Genomic DNA, 20417 nt, shown 5'->3' with positions numbered 1-20417 from the left:
TTTCTATACAAAGTTCAATCAAAGGGCTCCCATTATGATTTACACCTGGCACCCCAAACTTACCTACCACACCCTCTCTAAAAGTTTCTCCTACTTTAGCATTCAGGTCCCCTACCACAATTACTCTTTCACTTGGTCATCTGTTTCTTGTCATATATATAAGCATAGTTTTATATATATATAAATATATATGTATGTATATATATACAGTGGACCCCCGCATAGCGAACTTAATCCGTGCAAGAGGGCTGGCCGTTATGCGAAATGTTCGCTATGCGAATTAATTTTCCCCATAAGAAATAATGGAAATAAAATTAATCCGTGCAAGACACCCAAAAGTATGAAAAAAAATTTTTTTTACCACAAAAAAATGTTAATTTTAGTACACACAAACTGAAAAAGGCATGCACAATTACATGACACTTACTTTTATTGAAGATCTGGTGATGATTGATGGGATGGGAGGAGGGGAGAGAGAGTGTTAGTGTTTAGAAGGGGAATCCCCTTCCATTAGGACTTGAGGTAGCAAGTCCTTTTCTGGGGTTACTTCCCTTCTTCTTTTAATGCCACTAGGACCAGCTTCAGAGTCACTGGACTTCTTTCGCACAACATATCTGTCCATAGTGGCCTGTACCTCTCGTTCCTTTATGATTTGTCTAAAGTGGTTCACAACAGTGTCATTGTAACAGTCACCAGCACGGCTTGCAATAGCTGTGTGAGGGTGATTTTCATCAAAAAAGGTTTGCACTTCAAGCCATTTTGCACACATTTCCTTAATCTTTGAAGTAGGCAATTCCTTCAATTTCTCTCTCCCCTCCTTTGAACCAGTTTCCCCAGGTCTGGCCTCTTGCTCTTGAAGTTGATCTATCAGCTCATCAGTGGTTAGTTCTTCATTGTCCTCCTCCACCAACTCTTCCACATCCTCCCCACTAACCTCCAACCCCAAGGACTTCCCCAATTCCACAATTGATTCCTCAACTGGTATACTACTCCTCTCAGGGTTAGCCTCAAACCCTTCAAAATCCCTTTTGTCTACACATTCTGGCCACAGTTTCTTCCAAGCAGAGTTCAAGGTTCTCTTAGTCACTCCCTCCCAAGCCTTACCTATAAGGTTTACACAATTGAGGATATTAAAGTGATCCTTCCAAAACTCTTTTAGAGTCAATCGAGTGTCTGTGGTCACTTCAAAGCACTTTTGAAACAGAGCTTTTGTGTACAGTTTCTTGAAGTTGGAAATGACCTGCTGGTCCATGGGCTGCAGGAGAGGAGTGGTATTAGGAGGCAAAAAACTTCACCTTAATGAAGCTCATGTCCCCATAAAGTCGCTCTGCCACGTCTGTAGGATGACCAGGGGCATTGTCTAACACCAGGAGGCACTTAAGGTCTAATTTCTTTTCAGTTAGGTAATCTTTCACATTGGGGGCAAATGCATGGTGTAACCAGTTATAGAAAAATTCCCTAGTGACCCATGCCTTACTGTTTGCCCTCCACAGCACACACAAATTATCCTTGAGGACATTCTTTTGCCTGAACGCTCTGGGAGTTTCAGAGTGATACACTAATAAAGGCTTAACTTTGCAATCACCACTAGCATTGGCACACATCAACAAAGTAAGCCTGTCTTTCATAGGCTTATGTCCTGGGAGTGCCTTTTCCTCCTGAGTAATGTAGGTCCTGCTTGGCATTTTCTTCCAGAACAGGCCTGTTTCATCACAATTAAACACTTGTTCAGGTTCCAGTCCTTCAGTTTCTATGTACTCCTTGAATTCATGCACATATTTTTCAGCCGCTTTGTGGTCCGAACTGGCAGCCTCACCATGCCGTATCACACTATGGATGCCACTACGCTTCTTAAATCTCTCAAACCAACCTTTGCTGGCCTTAAATTCACTCACATCATCACTAGTTGCAGGCATTTTTTTAATTAAATCGTCATGCAACTTCCTAGCCTTTTCACATATGATCGCTTGAGAGACGCTATCTCCTGCTAGCTGTTTTTCATTTATCCACACCAATAAGAGTCTCTCAACATCTTCCATCACTTGCGATCTTTGTTTCGAAAACACAGTTAAACCTTTGGCAACAACAGCTTCCTTGATTGCCGTTTTCTTGCCCACAATAGAAGAGATGGTTGATTTTGGTTTCTTGTACAACCTGACCAGGTCGGTGATACGTACTCCACTTTCATACTTATCAATGATCTCTTTCTTCATTTCAATGAGTATTCTTACCCTTTGAGGTGTAGGGTTGGCACTAGAAGGTTTCTTGGGGCCCATGGTCACTTATTTTCCAGAAACAGCACCGAAAACACTGTAATAATACGAAATATTCCGAGTGTATGCTTGAATGTTACCGCGGAGGCTGGCTGGTAAACAATGGCACGGGCGGCACATGTGAGGCTGGCTGAGGGCGCACATTGGACGCGTCTCGGACGAAGGCCGCTGAGCGGGTTTTTGTCCACTATGCGGGGCAAAATTTTAGCGAACAAAGCGTCCGCTATGCGGATTGTTCGCTATGCAAGGCGTTCGCTATGCGGGGGTCCACTGTATATATATATATATATCTTCTTCTTTCAACACACCGGCCGTATATATTTCTCCTTTTACATTTAGTAATATATACAGGAGAAGAGGTTACTAGCCCCTTGCTCCCGGCATTTTAGTTGCCTCTTACAACACGCATGGCTTACGGAGGAAGAATTCTGTTCCACTTCCCCATGGAGAATATATATATATATATATATATAATATAGCTTGTAGCAGCGATTCTCCCTGAACATCTTAGGGACAAGATAGGAGTCCAGGACCAAAAATTCATTGACGGAGCAATGATCTGGGATAATCTAACGGGCTCTGGAGCCAGACCTGCTCCCCCCAACAACTACAAACAATCGCACTGGGATGGTCCAATAGTGGAAAATATTGCCTCAACAATGCTTCAGAGTGTGTCAGGGAAGGATAGAGCCCGCCTCCTGGCAGTGAGAGCCCCTCATGCTGGGGACTTTCTGTTGGCTGTTCCCAACTCCAGCCTTGGCACACGTCTCGACCCACAGACCATCCGCATCGGTGTTGCCCTTCGACTTGCCGCCCCTATTCTCGCCGAACACAGGTGTATTTGTGGCAGTGAAGCAGCAGACCGATTCGGGTACCATGGTCTTGTGTGCCGTAAATCCGAGGGAAAGATTGCAAGACATGAGGAGGTTAATAACATTATCAAGAGGAGCCTCACAACAGCTGGATGCCCAGCAGTAAGGGAGCCACCCCAACTATGCAGATCTGATGGCAGCCAGAAGCGTCCAGATGGTATCACCCTTCAAGCCTGGACAGATGGGAAGCAGGTGGTGTGGGACTATACATGTGCATCTACCTTGGCTGATACCTATCTCCAATACACCAGGGAGGAAGGAGGGGCAGCTGCCAGCTTCAGGGAGTCCCAAAAGTCTAGAAAATATGGAGAACTTGCCCATCATTATATGTTTGTTCCCATAGGCTCAGAGACCCTTGGCTCATGGGGAAAGAGTGCATCTAAATTCCTTAAGGAGCTGGGAAAAAGACTCATCAGGGTAACTAGGGATCCCAGGGCAGCTAGTTTTCTGTTCCAGCGGCTCAGTGCGGCTGTTCAAAGGGGTAATGCCTGCTGTATTTTGGGCACACGCCCCAGCTCTGAGGAGCTGGATGAGATTTTCACCTTATAATCGGTAACAACATGTACCGTATATGCCACCTTTATATCAATAATGTATCTCTTAAATCTTCTGTACCATATTATGTAATAAAATATTCCTATTAGTAAAAATATATATATATATATATATATATATATATATATATATATATATATATATATATATATATATATATATATATATATATATATATATATATATATATATATATATTGCATGCATGCATGCATGTGCATGTCTGTGAAGTGTGACCAAAGTGTAAGTAGGGGTAGCAAGATATCCCTGTTATCTAGCGTGTTTATGAGACAGAAAAAGAAACCAGCAATCCTGCCATCATGCAAAACAGTTAAAGGTTTCTGTTTCACAGTCATCTGGCAGGATGGTAGTACTTCCCTGGGTGGTTGCTGTCTACCAACCTACTACCTAGACATTTATGAGATACAATAATATGAAACATTTATGAGATACACTTTATGAGATACAATTATTCAGTAGTATTTATTTAGTTGTGGGTAAGTGATTTTTGAGAAGAGACTTGAATTTATAAACACAGTGTTTCTTTTATATTAACAGGTAATGAATTTCAGATTTTAGGGCCTTTTATGTGCATTGAGTTTTTGCATAGCGTGAGATGGACATGAGGAATATCAAAGAGTGATCTGTGCCTTGTGTTATGGTCATGTGTTCTGTTGAGGTTGGTAAGGAGACGTTTGAGGGGAGGGTTTATATCAGAGTTAAGTGTTCTATGTATGTAGTAGGTGCAGTAATAAGTATATGGATGTTTTGTATGGTGAGTAAGTTTAGAGTTTTGAATATTGGAGGAGTGTGCTGCCTGTATTGGGAATTTGTTATTCTGACTGCAGCCTTTTGTTGGGTGATTAGTGGTCTGAGATGGTTTACTGTTGTTGAGCCCCATGCACAAATTCCATAGGTGAGATAGGAGTAAATAAGTGAGTGATATAGGGCCATGAGGGCTGACTGTGGAACATAGTACCGTGTCTTCGATAGTATGCCTACGGTCTTGGAAATTTTTTGGGAAATTTGTTGTATATGTGTTTGAAATTTTAGTCTATTATCAAGGTAGCTTCCTAAGAATTTTCCCTCTGAGTTTTGTGATAGGTGATCCGTTTATCATTATGTTAAGAGGGACATCTGTAGCTCTGTTATCAAACTGAATGAAGTAGGTTTTGTCAATGTTTAGAGAGAGTTTGTTAGTCCTCATCCAGGTAGATATTTTCTGTAATTCGGTATTTACAGTATTGGCTAGCGTGACTGGGCTAGGGTGAGAGAAGACGTATGTAGTGTCATCTGCAAATAGTGTGGGTTTGAGTAGTTGCTATACATTTGGTAGGTCATTTATGTATATGAGAAAGAGAAGAGGGCCTAGGACACTTCCCTGTGGAACACTGACTGTAATTGGCTGTGCTGAAGAGTTTGCCCCATTTGTGTAAACATATTGGCTTCTGTTGCTGAGGTATGACTTTAGGTAGTTGAGGAAGTGCCCTCTTATACCATAGTGTGACAATTTTATGTGGTGCAAGTCATGGTCAACTGTATCAAAAGCTTTACGTAAGTCAATGAAGATCCCCAGTGGGACTTCTTTTTTCTCTATTGCAGTGTATGTGTGTTCTAGCATGTGTATAATAGCATCATTAGTATTTTTATTAGGCCTGAACCCAAACTGACAGGGGTTGAGTATGTTGTGGGAGATGAGGTAGGAATAGATTCGCTTATGAATTAATTTATCGAAGATTTTAGAGAGAGGGTGTAAGTTGGATATTGGCCTATAGTTATTCAAGTCTGTGTCGTCTCCTCCTTTATGTATTGGGGTGACCCTTGCTGTTTTGAGAACTGTAGGGAAGGTAGAGGATTCAATGGATTTGTTAAAGAGTGTTGCAATGATTGGTGATAGCACTTGTGATGCTTTTTTGTATATAAAGGGTGGTAAGGTATTTAAATCTCCTGTCTTGTTTTTTAGTGTGTTGCTAATAAGGGAGACTTCAGTTGGGTTAGTCAACGTTAGGAACAGTGTGTTCGGGTAGTTACCAGTGAGGTAGTCATTGGGTGGGGTATCTGAGCTTGGGATTTTATTGGCTAGGCTTTTTCCTATTGTGGAGAAGAAATTATTGAGTCTGTTTGCTGTTTCAGTTGGTGGGAATTGGGGTTCATCTGGTTTTGTTAATTCAATTTCGCTATTTCGTGATATCTATTTTGTTCCTAGAATTTCTGATAGTGTTTCCAGGTCTTTTTTTATATCACCTCGTAAGTTGGATAATCTGTTCTCGTAATACAATTTTTTTGCCCTTCTTATCAGGCTGGTTAGGATTGACGAGCAACGTTTTGTTTGGTCTCTGGTTATGTGACCCATTCTGTACTGTTTTTCGTATAAGTGCTTTGTATTTATGGATTTGAGGATGCTGGGTGTTAGCCAGGGACTGTTCAGTCTCTTAGCTGTCATCTGTTTAGTTTTTTTATGGTAGTGCTTGTTGTATAGGTATTGTGTCTTTTTTAGAAAATTATTAATACATTCGTCAATATCTGTATAGATTTCTAGCTCAGTGTGCCAGTCAATGTTTGTCACTGCTGCTGTGAAGTTATTAATGGCTGCCTCATTGTGAAGTCTGAAAGTGACTCTAGTAGTGTCTTGGGGTAATTTGCCAAGATTTGTTATGAGGAAGGTGGGGTAGTGGTCTGTGGTATTATCTGTGATTATGCCTGATTTTAAAGGGGATATGGTGTTGATCCAGATGTGGTCTAGTAGGGAAACACTAGTCTCTGTAACTCTTGTAGGTTTTGTTACTGTTGGTAGCAACATGCAGTTACTCAGTGTTTGTGAATTCAGTAACGTGTGGGTCCTGGTCTTGCAGGAGATTTATATTGAAGTCACCTGAGAGTAGTAAGTGATCTTAGTTCATGTGTGCATCAGTTATCATACTTCCTAGGTTTTCACTAAAACGGCTAATGTTTGACTGTGGTACTCTGTAGATGTTTATCACTGTGAGAGGTTTTTGTAGGTATTTGGATTTGAATTTAGCTATTATATATTCCCCATGTTCATACCTTGTGCAAGTATTAGTGATACGTTCTAGTTGGTCTGAGTAGTATATAGCTGTGCCACCCCCTTGTTGATCTGGCCTACATTTGTGTATGGCTGTGTAACCAGGAATGGCATAGACATCTGTAGTATCAGGTTTAGCCAGGTTTTGGCGAGAGTAATGATGGACATACTGGCATGCAGGGAATTTAGTAATGCTGTGAGGTCATCGTAATGTTTGCTTAAAGATCTAATATTGTAGTTAAAGACAGTTATGTTGTTGTTGGCTGTGAGAAGTGCCTTTGATTGTTCTGCTGTGTAGTAGTTACAGTTACTGTTTGATTCATTTAAGTCATTCAATAAGAGGTTGGTATCAGGATCAATGCTTGTTATCATAAGATTTATAGTGAATCTATAGTTAGAATTAAGTATAAGACAAAGTAAATATTCTAAAGCTATAAAATAGCACCTGAATTATTTTAACAAATGTAAAAAATTTGAGCTAAGGTAGTCCTTTAAAGCTAAAATAAAGGAGACAATATAAAAGGGACTAAAAAAAATTTGTGGTGAACAAATAGTGATGATCAAATAAATGAGCTAGGGAATATAATGGCAAAATAGTGAACTTATTACACTTTAGCACCTGAGAATAGCACCTTGATTATTTTAACAGTTGCGAATATGTGAACTAAGGTTGTTATATAAAGTTAAAATAAAGGAGAAAATATATAAGGGACTAAAATAAATAATGGTAAACAAAGTTAAATTGACAGATAGTCACTATGATATAATATTGATTTGGGAGTAAGATCTGATTTGTTATAATAAGTTGAGCAATTTATTGTACTATAAAAAGTAAAAATAATATGAGGTAGTTGGTAGTAGGTAGCAAAAGATAGTTTTGACCCTTGAACAATAATGTAATTGTAATATACACTAATTGCACACACAATATAGTCACTAAGATATGAAAATAAACTGAGGGTAGTATTTGCCTTTGTAATAATTGTATAAATAATGTCAACCCATTCATGACTGCATATTAGTATGGCTACTTGGACATTTATTGGAGAATGACATCATTTGTTTACTTTTGAACAACGACAAAAATCAAACATTTCCCTTAATTTGAGCACCATTTCAAGGTTCTTTTCATAGTAAAACCAATCAAAATCACCTCTATTTCTATAATATGTTTTCCATTTTATCAAATGAGAGAACTGTGGGAGCAGTTCTCTCGTGCTTGTTTGCATTTTTTACAGTCATTTGGCCAAATTTCTTTTTCCTACCATGGGTCCTAAGAAAAGAAGTGCTAAGGGCAGTGCTGAGAAGAAAATGATGATGATTTCCATCAACATCCCCCTCCTTCAGCATCCCCCACCCACACTTTATATAAACAGTTTTTATATGATATTTCTTATTTATAAATACATTGTTTCAGTGTTTTCCTAAGAAAACTAGTGATCTACTGCAGTTAGCCTCAAAAATACTCCATTTTCTCTTACAGTAAGAACATGGGAAGATACATACTCTAGTCAGATTGGGACCAAAATGGCAAATACTTCTGCTGTTGCCTCTGCCACCATATTATGGCCTATTTTATTCATTGTAGAGTATATATCATGTTTGTGCTAATTATAATGTTTATTATGTCATGTTAAATGAATTGTGATAGATAAATACAAGGCACAGATCACTCTTTGATGTTCCTCGTGTCCATCTCCCGCTATGCAAAAACTCAATGCACATAAAAGGCCCTAAAATCTGGAATTCATTACCTGTTTATAAAATCAAGTCTCTTCTCAAAGATCACTTACTCACCCAAAACCAAATAAATACTGAATAACTGAACCTTATAAATTGTATATCTTAAATGCTTCTCACAATTATATCACATAAATGTTAAACCCAAGACCCAATCTAACTTTGTTATTTTTTAAATGCACTACCTAACAGAATACTCCATTCTACTGAATGTACAGCAATGAATGCAACCATATGACCTGTCTTTGTAATACTCATTTGTGCTTTATTGTTATCTGTTTACAATAATGTTTTATCACTGATTACATCATTGCTTAGTTAATCTTAAGTTAATTTTAAGCCAGCCCGTAATGCTATGCATACAAGTGGCTTTGGCATGCTGCTCTTACCTCTTACCTAAATAAGCCATACAATTGATAATAGCGTCATATTCAAGTATTTTTTCTCATCTCTCCAGAGTCCAGGAGTGAATTAAGGCTTTTCAGATAATTTCAATGAGGAAAATTAATTTGATATACTAGTAAACTGAGTTTTTTTTTTTTTTTTTTTTTTTTTTTTTTTTTTTTTTTTTTTTTTTTTTTTTTTTTTTTTTTTTACACAGGGTTTGACAAGGTTAAGGATCCCTAGCTTTATTGACAGGTTAAGGATTCCTAACTATTGGCAAGCTAAGAGCTGTTACCTACATCAGCTCATTTGAAAGCATTTTTATTGTTATGAGACATACAAGTAGGGAGCAGGATGAAGTTGGAGCCATCTGTGGGCCAGCATTTTCGTTTGATCAACTGACTTTACTTTATCTTGTTGACATCATTATGCTGTACGAATGTGTTCCATACTCGAGTCATCCTGGGTATATAGGATCTCAGATGGAGTGAAGTTCTGGAGAAGGGTACAGCCAGAGTGAAGTTGCTGCTTTCTGCCCGTCTTGTGGCATAAAAGCTTGTTTCACGCTGTCCTCGAAGTGGATCCAAGTGTGGTACTTTGACAATATTGGCCTTGTACATAACAGTAAGGCCACCCACATCCCTCCTGTGTTGAAGGCTCTGCTGAAATGACAGATCTATCCAGGATGGGTCCAGGCAAGAGTTACGAGCTAGCTCCTGGAACGGATTAAACTCGTAAGTCAAGGTTCCACTGTATTAAGTTTTCTGGTGAAAGTGCTTCAGCTGATCATACAGCAGTAAATAATTTCCCTGCTGAATTCCAGAAAATTATTTCTGAGGGTGGCTATGAGCCACATAAAGCATTTAATGCTGACGAGACAAGTGTTTTTTTTAAAAAATGCCAACACGAACTTAAATCAGTCAGCAAGAGATAAGTGCACCAGGCTTCAAGACAGCAAAGGATCGCTTCACCTTGCTCCTTTGCGGTAATGCGCCGTGTGGTTTCAAGTGGAAGCCCATGGTTATTTACCACTCTAAGAATCCTCATGCTTTGAAAGGTGTAGATAAAAACACATTACCAGTAATTTGGAGGTCAAACCAGTCAGCATCGATGACAGGGAATATTTATTGACTGGTTTAAACATCACTTTATTCCTGAAGTCGAGATTTATCTTCACAGCAAGAACTTTGCATTCAAGGCTCTCTTCATTCTTGATAATTTCCGTTCTCATCCACAAGCTTTGCTGGATGTGACCCCACATGTATAAGTTGCATTTTTACCTCCAACATCTCTAATACAACCACTGGATTGGGGAGTTATTAAGTCATTCAGGTATAACTACACAAAAAAATGGACTCAGTCAGTGGACTCTGAATCCAACCTGGCAGTACCAAGCTTCTGGAATAAATTTAACATTGCAGATGCCATCAGCTATGCTAGAAGTGCATGGAATGAAGTGCCCCAATCAACATTAAGTACAGGCTGGGGAAAGTTATGGCCTTCTGTAGTTAATTCTTTCACTGGTTTTCCCTTGCTTGAGAGTCAGGTTCAGGAAATTGTTTAGCTGGAAAGGAGATTACCAGGTGATGGTTTTGAAGATATGAATGAAGATGATGTGAATGAACTCTTAGAAGATAATGTTGACGAAGGCAAGAGTCCAGAGGAAATGTTGGTAGAGCTCGATGCACATATACAAGGGAGGGAGATAACAGAAGAAAATGAAGAAGAACCTGAAGAAAAACAGTTAATATTGCAGCAGTTACGTGAGCAGTTCCATATTATTGGTAAAGTTGCAGACTTTTTCACTGAAGAGGACCTAGACAAATATAGAAGCAGTGCTTTGAAACAGGGTCTAGACCAGCTGATGATGCCTTACTATGAGTTGTATAATGTACTGCAGGGTAAAAGAGCCTAGAGATCCTTTACAGAATTTGTGCACAATCCAATACAACCATCGACTTCAGTACCAGAACCTCTGCCATCCACTTCTGCCAACAACCAACAACCATCCACCTCAGCCCAATAGGGCCACACCATCTCTATCCACTCTCTTCACAATCATCCACAAACACTATTACCCACAATTTAAGGTAAGAAATACTATTATTTCTATTGCATTTGTAGTCTTAAGCAGTAATATATCACGACAGTAAACTACAATTACATATTCACTTTTATTTTGTAAGATCTGTTGGTCTAAAAAAAAGTTTTGGCTTTTTGGGGGCTCACAGAAACGTAACCCTATTTTTCCCATAAGTTCTTCAGTTTGTCTTACAAGGTTTTGTCTAACACAACATTTTCAGGAACTTAACTACCGTGTTAAACGACGGTCTACTGTACATCAGCTTCGAATAGTACGAGTTCAGTTAATGTGATCATTTAGCAGGATTCATTATTCATACTAATTGAGGCTTTCCTGTATTGCACATTTTTATTCTAGAAACCACCTACTTAATGTAAGGTGACGTGGTTAAAATGTTTATGATGCAGGAAGCTGATTTCATTCTCCTGTAGAAGCAGTTGAGTGATATGAGGAATTGGTAAAGACTGCAGTAGCAGGTATTTTGTTTAAATTAATTAGCTTAAAGTAAGTTTTCCTGAAAGGGTTACAGAAACAATAATGCAGTAACATAGTATCTTGGAGAGTGTTCAATAAATTTATTAATTTTTCAGTTGCCAAACCATTCTGTGAAGTGAGTATTGCTCAGAGGATGACATCACCACTCTTCACACAGTTTAAGTACCTGGCAGTTCTCATACAGGAATTCCATGTGAAAGTGGAATTACCATTTGTATTTGCTGTCCTAGATGTTCTGTTCCCAGCAGCTGAAATGTCACCTGACCTTTACTCGGTAAGTTTCTTCATAACGAGCCTTTGATAAATAGTTATTACACTGATGAATTTACGGCTAAGAGGTGTTTTTCTATCTCAGCTTATTTTGAAGCCTAGCCCCATGTAAGATATACTACCACACTCCAGGATGCCACTCACAACAGTCAGCTAACATCTAGGTCTAGGTACAGTAATTATGTACTGTTGGATGAATAGGCAGCAGATATAAGAACATACATCCATTGTTTCCACCCACCCTTGGATCAAACCTCTGTTCTACAGTTGAGCAGAATACACTGTTGTTAGGTAAGACACACATGCAACAGTTAGGTATCTTTATTTAGAGATATTTATTTCGAAATAAAGATACCTAACTGTTGCATATGTGTCTTACCTAACAATCTGTCGGTATTTTATACCATTTTAATGTTCAGAATACACTGTTACTGAGCTACAAGCAGTTGCTCTCTTGTACAGTATCTGAAAACTAGTTGAAGAAAAGATTACACTGATTGCCATTGAACATCATGAAGAGAGTAGCATAAAGGTGTTAACAGAATGTAAAGTGCAGAAAATATTTTGAATCGAGAGAGAGAGCATGGTTTACTAAAAAAAAATATTTTCTCTAAGACAGTAGAATTTCCAAGTGCACTATATAATCCAGTAAGCTTTTACCAACTCCTTGAACAGTATGCTGCTAATCAAATGTCAGTACAGAATATGTTTAGAGGGCATAGACAAATACTGTAAGTTGTATGCTGAAATTTACAGTGCTGTACAAGTAATTAAATAACTACTAGCACTGAATGAATGAATAAAATAGTAACTAAATAATTTAGTACCAGTATTGAAAAATAAATAAATGAATATAAGTTACAGGAAGTGGAACAGAATTCTTTCTCTGTAAGCCATGTGTGTTGTAAGAGGCAACTAAAATGCCAGGAGCAAGAGGCTAGTAACCCCATCTCCTGTATACATTACCAAAATTAACCCTTTGGGGGTTGGCAGATCCTCTCAGAGATTTGTTCTCAGGGTCGGCCAAATTTCAAAACAAAAAAAAAATTATTTTTTCTTATGAAAAGTTGGAGAATCTTTTTCCGATCATAATGACACCAAAAGTATGAAATTTGATGGAAAACTTACGGAATTATGCTCTCGCAAAGTTAGTGGTCTCAACGATGTTTATGCATCGGCGATTTTGCCCACTTTGAGCCCTATTTTTGGCCAATTCCAGTGTACTAGTCGACAAAAATCATAACTATTTTGCTAGAACTCCATTTTTTCTATTGAATGAGTACAAGAAACCACCCATTTACCGATTTCAACTATCCAATAAAGTGGTCAGAATTTAGCAATTTTGCCAATTTCACACAAATTTCAAAAGACGCCAATTTCCGAATAGGGTCCAGAATAAACAAGAAAGACATTTCTGGCACTAAAATAACAAGTTCTCTGTTCGTTAGTCTCATCCCCAGGCCCCTCTTATATTTCTTTGGCTTTCCACTTTGAGTTTTTATTCTTACAAAAAAAAAAAATAAGATTTACTGTTATGCAGACTACTGCATTAGTGTAGAAATGGCATAAATAATATCAGCGCACTTGTGAAAGAATATTAGACTCGCCAGTTGATGTGTATTGGATGCTTAGCATGGTCCAATAATGCATTTACAGTTTTTGATTTATGCTTTTTATCATCAATTTTTACCTGTAACACAGGTAAGGCTACTTCAGCAATACCATCATTATTAATATTAGCAGCAATTTTTACATTAGCTACTGTTGTGTCAGAATTGTCAACATTATCATTACTTTTGAACTTTGGTAAAAATCGAACATTTCTGCTACTTTGAGCTCAATTTCAAGGTACTTTTCATTGTAAAACCAGTCAAAATCATCTCAATTTCTGTATCATGTCTTCCATTCTATAAAATGAGACCAAGAAAACTAGAATACAACAATAAATACCATACAAAAATACAATGCAAAGTCGCTGTTTTAATCCAAAAACACAGTCCAAGTTTTTTTTTTCTCATTACGCACTGTGTGCTGCAGGATTTTTTTTATACTGCGCACACTGACCACATAGACCCATTCTTTCATATGTAGGCCTACCAGCTTTCTCTCACTAGATTTGAGGGCACTAGAATTTAGGCGTACTAGTACATCAAAAACCCTGGGTCATAAGCCGTACTAGTACGTCCGAAACCCCCAAAGGGTTAAAAAGAGAAACTTTTGTTTCTTTTTGGGCCACCCTGCTTTGGTGGGATATGGCCGGTTTGTTGAAAAGGTATAGTAGTAGTTATGGAGCTGCTGCCTTCTTGCTGGATAATTATCTTATGTTTCATCTCCAAAGTAATTGCTTTTGCACTATCATAAACTTGAAATATTTTAAGTCTAACATTCATAAGTCGAGGAGCACCTGTACATTTGCAGTATTACATTTGCTGACTAGATTTGTAAAATTGTAAGAGTGGTGAAAGTGCATATAATCGTTATTCATCGGCTTAAAATATTTACAGGAAGGATGAAAATAGTTTTTAAAAAATTTTTACTTGCAGTTGCCAGTCAGTGAAGACAGTTAACTTCCTGAAAGTGGAGTCTAAGTAAAAACTATCTAAAATGAACTGAAGAACATGTAGGGAAAATTAAAGTTTCCAACCAAATTTTTTTATAAAGCTTTGTAATTTCTTAAAACTGAAAAATCAAGTTTTCTGCTCATTATATTTGTCATTGCTTGTTTATATGGTAATGTGTGGGGAGGGTTGATGTGACCCTGTACTATAGCTATACAAACTTAAGACAGGCAGTTTCACTACCTGAACAAACAAGTTAAAACTAAAAACTAATTCATAATTACTGGGATGCTTGAATGTGCATGGATGTAGTGCGGATGATGAGAAAGAGATGATTGCTGATGTTATGAATAAGAGAAGTTAGATGTCCTGGCCCTAAGCGAAACAAGGCTGAAGGGGGTAGGCAAGTTTCAGTGGGGAGAAATAAATGGGATTAAGTCAGGAGTATCTGAGAGAGTTAGAGCTAAGGAAGGGGTAGCAATATTGTTGAAGGATCAGTTATGGAAGGAGAAGAGGGAATATAAGTGTGTAAATTCAAGGATTATATAGATTAAAATAAGGATTGGATGCAAAAAGTGGGTCATAATAAGCATGTATGCACCTGGAGAAGAGAGGAGTGTAGAGGAGAGAGAGAGAGATTTTGGGAGATGTTAAGCAAATGTATAGGAACCTTTGAACCAAGTGAGAGAGTAATTGTAGTAGGGGACCTAAATGCTAAAGTAGAAGAAACATTTAGAAAGGATGTGGTAGGTAAGTTTGAGGTGCCAGGTGTAAATTATAATGGAAGCCCTTTCATATTTTAAGAAAAAGAGAATAAATAAGTATACAGTATATGACGTAGGGCATAATGACAGTAGTTTGTTGGACTACATATTGGTAGATAAAAGACTGTTGAGTAGACTTCAGGATGTACATGTTTGTAGAGGGGTCACAGATATATCAGATCACTTTTTAGTTGTAGCTACAGTGAGAGTAAAAGGTAGATGGCTTATAAGGAAAATAGAAGTTGCAAGTAAGAGTGAGGTGAAGGTGTATAAGCTAAAAGAGGAGGCAGTTAGGGTAAGATATAAACAATTATTGGAGGATAGATGGACTAGTGAGAGTATAGGCAATGGGGTTGAAGATGTATGGGGTAGGTATAAGAATGTAGTGTTAGTGTTCAGCAGAAGTTTGTGGTTACAGGAAAGTGGGTGCGGGAGGGAAGAAGAGGTGCAATGGTGATATAAAGAGAATAGTTAGCGTGAAAAAGTTAGCATATGAGAGGTTTTTACAAAGTAGAAGTGATGCAAGGAGGGATGAGTATATGGAAAGGAAAAGAGAGGTTTAGAGAGTGGTGAAGCAATGTAAAAAGAGAGCAAATAAGAGAGTGGGTGAGATGTTATCAACAAATTTTGTTGAAAATAAGAAAAAGTTTTGGAGTGAGATTAATAAATTGAGAAAGCCTTGGGAACAAATGGATTTGACAGTTAAAAATAGGAGGGGAAAGTTATGAAATGGAGAGTTAGAGGTTCAGGGAAATGGAGGGAATATTTTGAGGAATTGTTAAATGTTGATGAAGATAGGGAAGCTGTGATTTCGTGTATAGGGCAAGGAGGAATAACATCTTGCAGGAGTGAGGAAGAACCAGTTGTGAGTGTGTGAGAAGTTTGTAAGGCATTGGGTAAAATGAAAAGGGGTAAGGCAGCTTGGATTGATAGGATAAAGATAGAAATGTTAAAAGCAGGTGGGGATATAGTTTTGGAGTGGTTGGTGCTTTTATTTAATTAATGTATGGAAGAGGGTAAGATACCAAGGGATTGGCAGAGAGCATGCATAGTTCCTTTGTATAAAGGCAAAGGGGACAAAAGAGAGTACAAAAATTATAGGGGAATAAGTCTGTTTAGTATATCTGGTAAAGTGTATTGTAGAGTTAATATTGAAAGAATTAAAAGTAAGATGGAGAGTAGGAGAGCAGATGAACAAGGAGGCTTTAGGAAAGGTGGGGGGTGTGTAGACCTAGTGTTTACGGTGAAACATATAGGTGAACAGTATTTAGATAAGTGTAAAGAGGTTTTTGTGGCATTTATGGATTTGGAAAAGGCATATGACAAGCTGGATAGGGGGGCAGTGTGGCAGATGTTGCAGGCGTATGGTATTGGAGGTAGGTTACTGAAAGCAGTGAAGAATTTTTACGAGGATAGTGAGGCTTAGGTTAGAGTATGTAGGAGAGAGGGAGATTTTTTCCCAGTAAAAGTAGGCCTTAGACTAGGATGTGTGATGTCACCGTGGTTGTTGAATATATTTATAGATGGGGTTGTAAGAGAAGTCAATACGAGGGTCTTGGCAAGAGGTGTGGAGTTAAGAGATAAAGAATCAGACTCAAAGTGGGAGTTGTCACAGTTGCTCTTTGCTGATGACACGGTGCTTTTGGGAGATTCTGCAGAGAAGTTGCAGAGGTTGGTGGATGAATTTGGTAGGGTATGTAAAAGAAGAAAATTAAAAGTGAATATAGGAAAGAGTAAGGTTATGAGGATAAAAAGATTAGGTAACGAAAGATTGGATATCAGATTGGAGGGAGAGAGTATGGAGGAGGTGAATGTATTCAGATATTTAGGAGTGGACATGTCAGTTGATGGGTCTGTGAAGGATGAGGTGACTCACAGAATTGATGAGGGGAAAAGGGTGAGTGGTGCACTTCGGAGTCTGTGGAGACAAAGAACTTAGTCTGTGGAAGCAAAGAGGGGAATGTATGAGAGTATAATTGTACCAACACTCTTGTATGTGTGTGAAGCATGGGTAATGAATGTTGCAACAAGGAGAAGGCTGGAGGCAGTGGAGATGTCATGTCTGAGGGCAATGTGTGGTGTGAATATAATGCAGAGAATTCGTAGTTCAGAAATTAGAAGGTGTGGGATTACCAAAACTATTATCCAGAGGGCTGAGGAAGGGTTGTTGAGGTGGTTCGGACATGTAGAGAGAATATTTGGGGGCTCTCTGAAATGTAACCCTATTTTTCCCACAAGTTCTTCACTTTATCTAACATGACATTTTCAGAAACGTAACTACCGTGTAATATAATGGTCTACCTTACAGTAGGCTGCCAAATAATATGATCTGTTAATATGTTTTCAATGAACACACCGTAAAAAATCAGTATACATGGTGGAGTACGTGTAGGGACAAATGTGGCATGCACCACAATCTTTCCTTCTGCCTCACAATGAGCCCTGGGGTATGTCTATTGTCATATGGGAAGGCCTACATTATGTACACAACCTTCCTCACCCATTGCTTCATTTATAAACATCCGTTACACATCAGCCTGTGTTATGAATCAACTTTTGATCTTTTCCTTATCCCGTGTCATCTTTGGATAGTAACATTGATGCCCAAGATGAATACAAGTGATCCTGGAACAGCAAAGAAGAAGCATAAGTGTATGGTATAATTTCTCTCTCCAAATTATGGTTAAAATAAACTTGTAGAACAAATACTAAACTAGGTATCAACAATGAAGATACTTAGCTTTGTCGCTGTCTCTGCCTATCTCGGCTTCTACAAGTAGGTACTTTTGATGTGAAACAGTTGTTCTACAACCATGGAGCTCTAAGGGATAATTAATTATAAATATAATTACCCCTAGGGGATGTTATTCAGCATATCTCGGAAACTGATTGCTGAAGTTACACGTTCTGGTTTGGGTTCAAAAGCCCGCAGGTATGGTACCATCAAATAAGACATGAATTAGATATTCGCTGTGCAGCCAGCCTAACCAATATCATGTTTATCAGACGTACCGAGGTATTTGTAGCTAACCCATAAATACACCTGGATATCCGCTGTCTTTATTGAAGCAGACTTGTTCTTTGAAGAATGTCACACTGTCTTCCACTCCGTTGGGAAATGCGCAACACTCACTGTTTACACACTGTTCATCAAGATTTGTCTATTGTTCACAGTCATATCACGAAAGAAACTGATCACAGTTCTCTGTAATTGTTCTGCTGTGTCCGTTGAAGCTCTTTTATGCACAAAAATGCACGGATCAGTGTTCTTTGTTCATTATCCTGGCATTAATGTTTCCCCTGGTTGGGTTTAAAGTAATCTGAAGATGCCACAGAGCCTTAAGCTCTGCTTCCCAACAGCGGAGGTTTGCTGCAGGTGAACTATTCATCACTTAACATTAATTTGATTTTCTCACTCGCCACCACTGCTGCTGGTCTTTTCTGAACAGCTTTAGTCTGTGGGGTTCTGGAGAATCACTAATTTTCTTTTCAACACTGTGTAGTTCTAATGGCACTAGTTTATCTATTGTCTGCTTATGCACTACACCTTTGCTTGAAACATTAACTGTCCTGATGACTCCATTTGCATCAGGATATATGGTCACAATTTTTCCAAGAGGCCATTGGGACCTAAGACCATAATTGTCAATAATCACTGTTACCAGTTCTTAAAGACGCATAATTTTCAGGAACACCAGCTCCATAGAAGTGTTCTCTCAATGAAGTAAGATAGTCTTCTCACCAAATTTTCTCCCAACGTTCAGTCATTTTATTAAGGTGTTTAAATTTACGTCTAAGTTACTCAGGTTTGAAATATGTCGGATCCTCCATGATATCTTTATCATTCATGGGAGGAACAGGTTCGAGCCTTCTGCCATGGAGTAAATGAGATGGATTTAACACTTCTAAATTGTCCAGATAATCGGTAACATAAGTTAGAGGTCTGTCGTTGACTATTTTCTGTTTCAGTCATGACTATACAACATTCTTCTAAGTCAATTCTCTGATGATGAAGAGTCTTCCTTAACCCTTTCAGGGTCAGCAGGCCCTCCCCTAAACTTGTTCTCAGGGTCGGAAACTTTTCGAAAAAAAAAAAATTCCTATGAAATAATAGAGAATCTTTTCCCGATCATAATGACACAAAAAGTATGAAATTTGATGGAAAACTTAGGGAATTATGCACTCGCGAAGTTAGTGGTCACGATGTTTACGCATCGGCGATTTCACCAACTTTGAGCCCTACTTTCAGCCAATTCCAATGTACCGGTCGACAAAAATCATAACTATTTTGCTAGAACTCCATTTTTTCTATCGAATGAGTACAAGAAAACACCCATTTACCGAATTCAACTATCCAATGAAGTGGTCCAAAACTGGCAATTTTGCTAATTTCACACAAATTTCAAAAGATGCCAATTTCCAAATAGGGTCCAGAATAAACAAGACAGACATTCCTGGCACTAAAATAACATTTCCTCTGTTCATTAGTCACATCCCCAGGCCTCTGTTACATTTCTTTTGCTTTCCATTTTGAATTTTTATTCTCACATTAGTGTAGAAATGGTATAAATAATATCAGCACTCATGTGAAAGAATATTAAACTCACCAGTTGACGTGTATTGGATGCATGGCTTGATTTATTTACTTTTTAACTTTGGCAAAAATCGAACATTTCTGCTACTTTGAGCTCAATTTCAAGGTACTTTTCATTGTGAAACCAATAAAAATCATGTCCATTTCCATAATGTTTTCCATTCTATAAAATGAGACCAGGAAAACTAGAATACAACCATAAATAGCATACGAAAATACACTTCAAAGTTGCTGCTTTAAACGAAAAACATGGTTGGAGACTTTTTTTCTCATTGTGCACTGTGTGCTGCAGGACTTTTTTTTTATACTGTGCACACTGACCACACAGACCCATTCTTTCATATGTAGGCCTACCAGCTTTCTCTCGCTAGATATGAAGGTGCTAGAATTTATGCATACTAGTACGACACCAACCCTGGCATGCAAGCCGTACTAGTACGGCACCAACCCTGAAAGGGTTAAATAACATTTTACGATGCCAATCATTCTTTCATAAAATCCACCGTGTCATGGAGATTTAGGAGGAATGCATCTCCAATGACAGCTGCATTGATTCAGCATTTGTTGTACCTGTCGCCGATCAAACAGTTGGAACTTTGCCTACTGTTTTGGTTAAAATTATTGGTCCAGTGTAATCTACACCTGTCACCTCAAATGGAGTGACATGACAAACTCTTTCAGAGGGATATGGAGGTGGACCCGGATACTGACATTCTTGCATATCATAGTGACAACAAGTAATGCAGTGCCTTATTTGTTTTTTCACACTTTGTCGACCCGAAAGTA

General features: G+C 38.3%; 1 protein-coding gene across 1 annotated transcript in view; it reads left to right on the top strand.

The window, feature by feature from the left end:
- Window positions 1–20417, top strand: part of LOC128706583 (intermembrane lipid transfer protein Vps13-like) — a 246293-nt gene that overhangs the window by 119107 nt on the left and 106769 nt on the right. The window contains exon 8 of the mRNA XM_070090639.1: window positions 11541–11719. Coding sequence (XP_069946740.1) covers window positions 11541–11719 — 179 coding nt within the window. The remainder of the gene's footprint in view (window positions 1–11540; window positions 11720–20417) is intronic.

Source organism: Cherax quadricarinatus, chromosome 3, assembly GCF_038502225.1.
Source record: "Cherax quadricarinatus isolate ZL_2023a chromosome 3, ASM3850222v1, whole genome shotgun sequence".
Lineage (NCBI taxonomy): Eukaryota > Metazoa > Arthropoda > Malacostraca > Decapoda > Parastacidae > Cherax > Cherax quadricarinatus.
The sequence above is the reverse complement of the archived record's forward strand: the minus strand, read 5'-3'. Positions and strand labels throughout refer to the sequence as shown.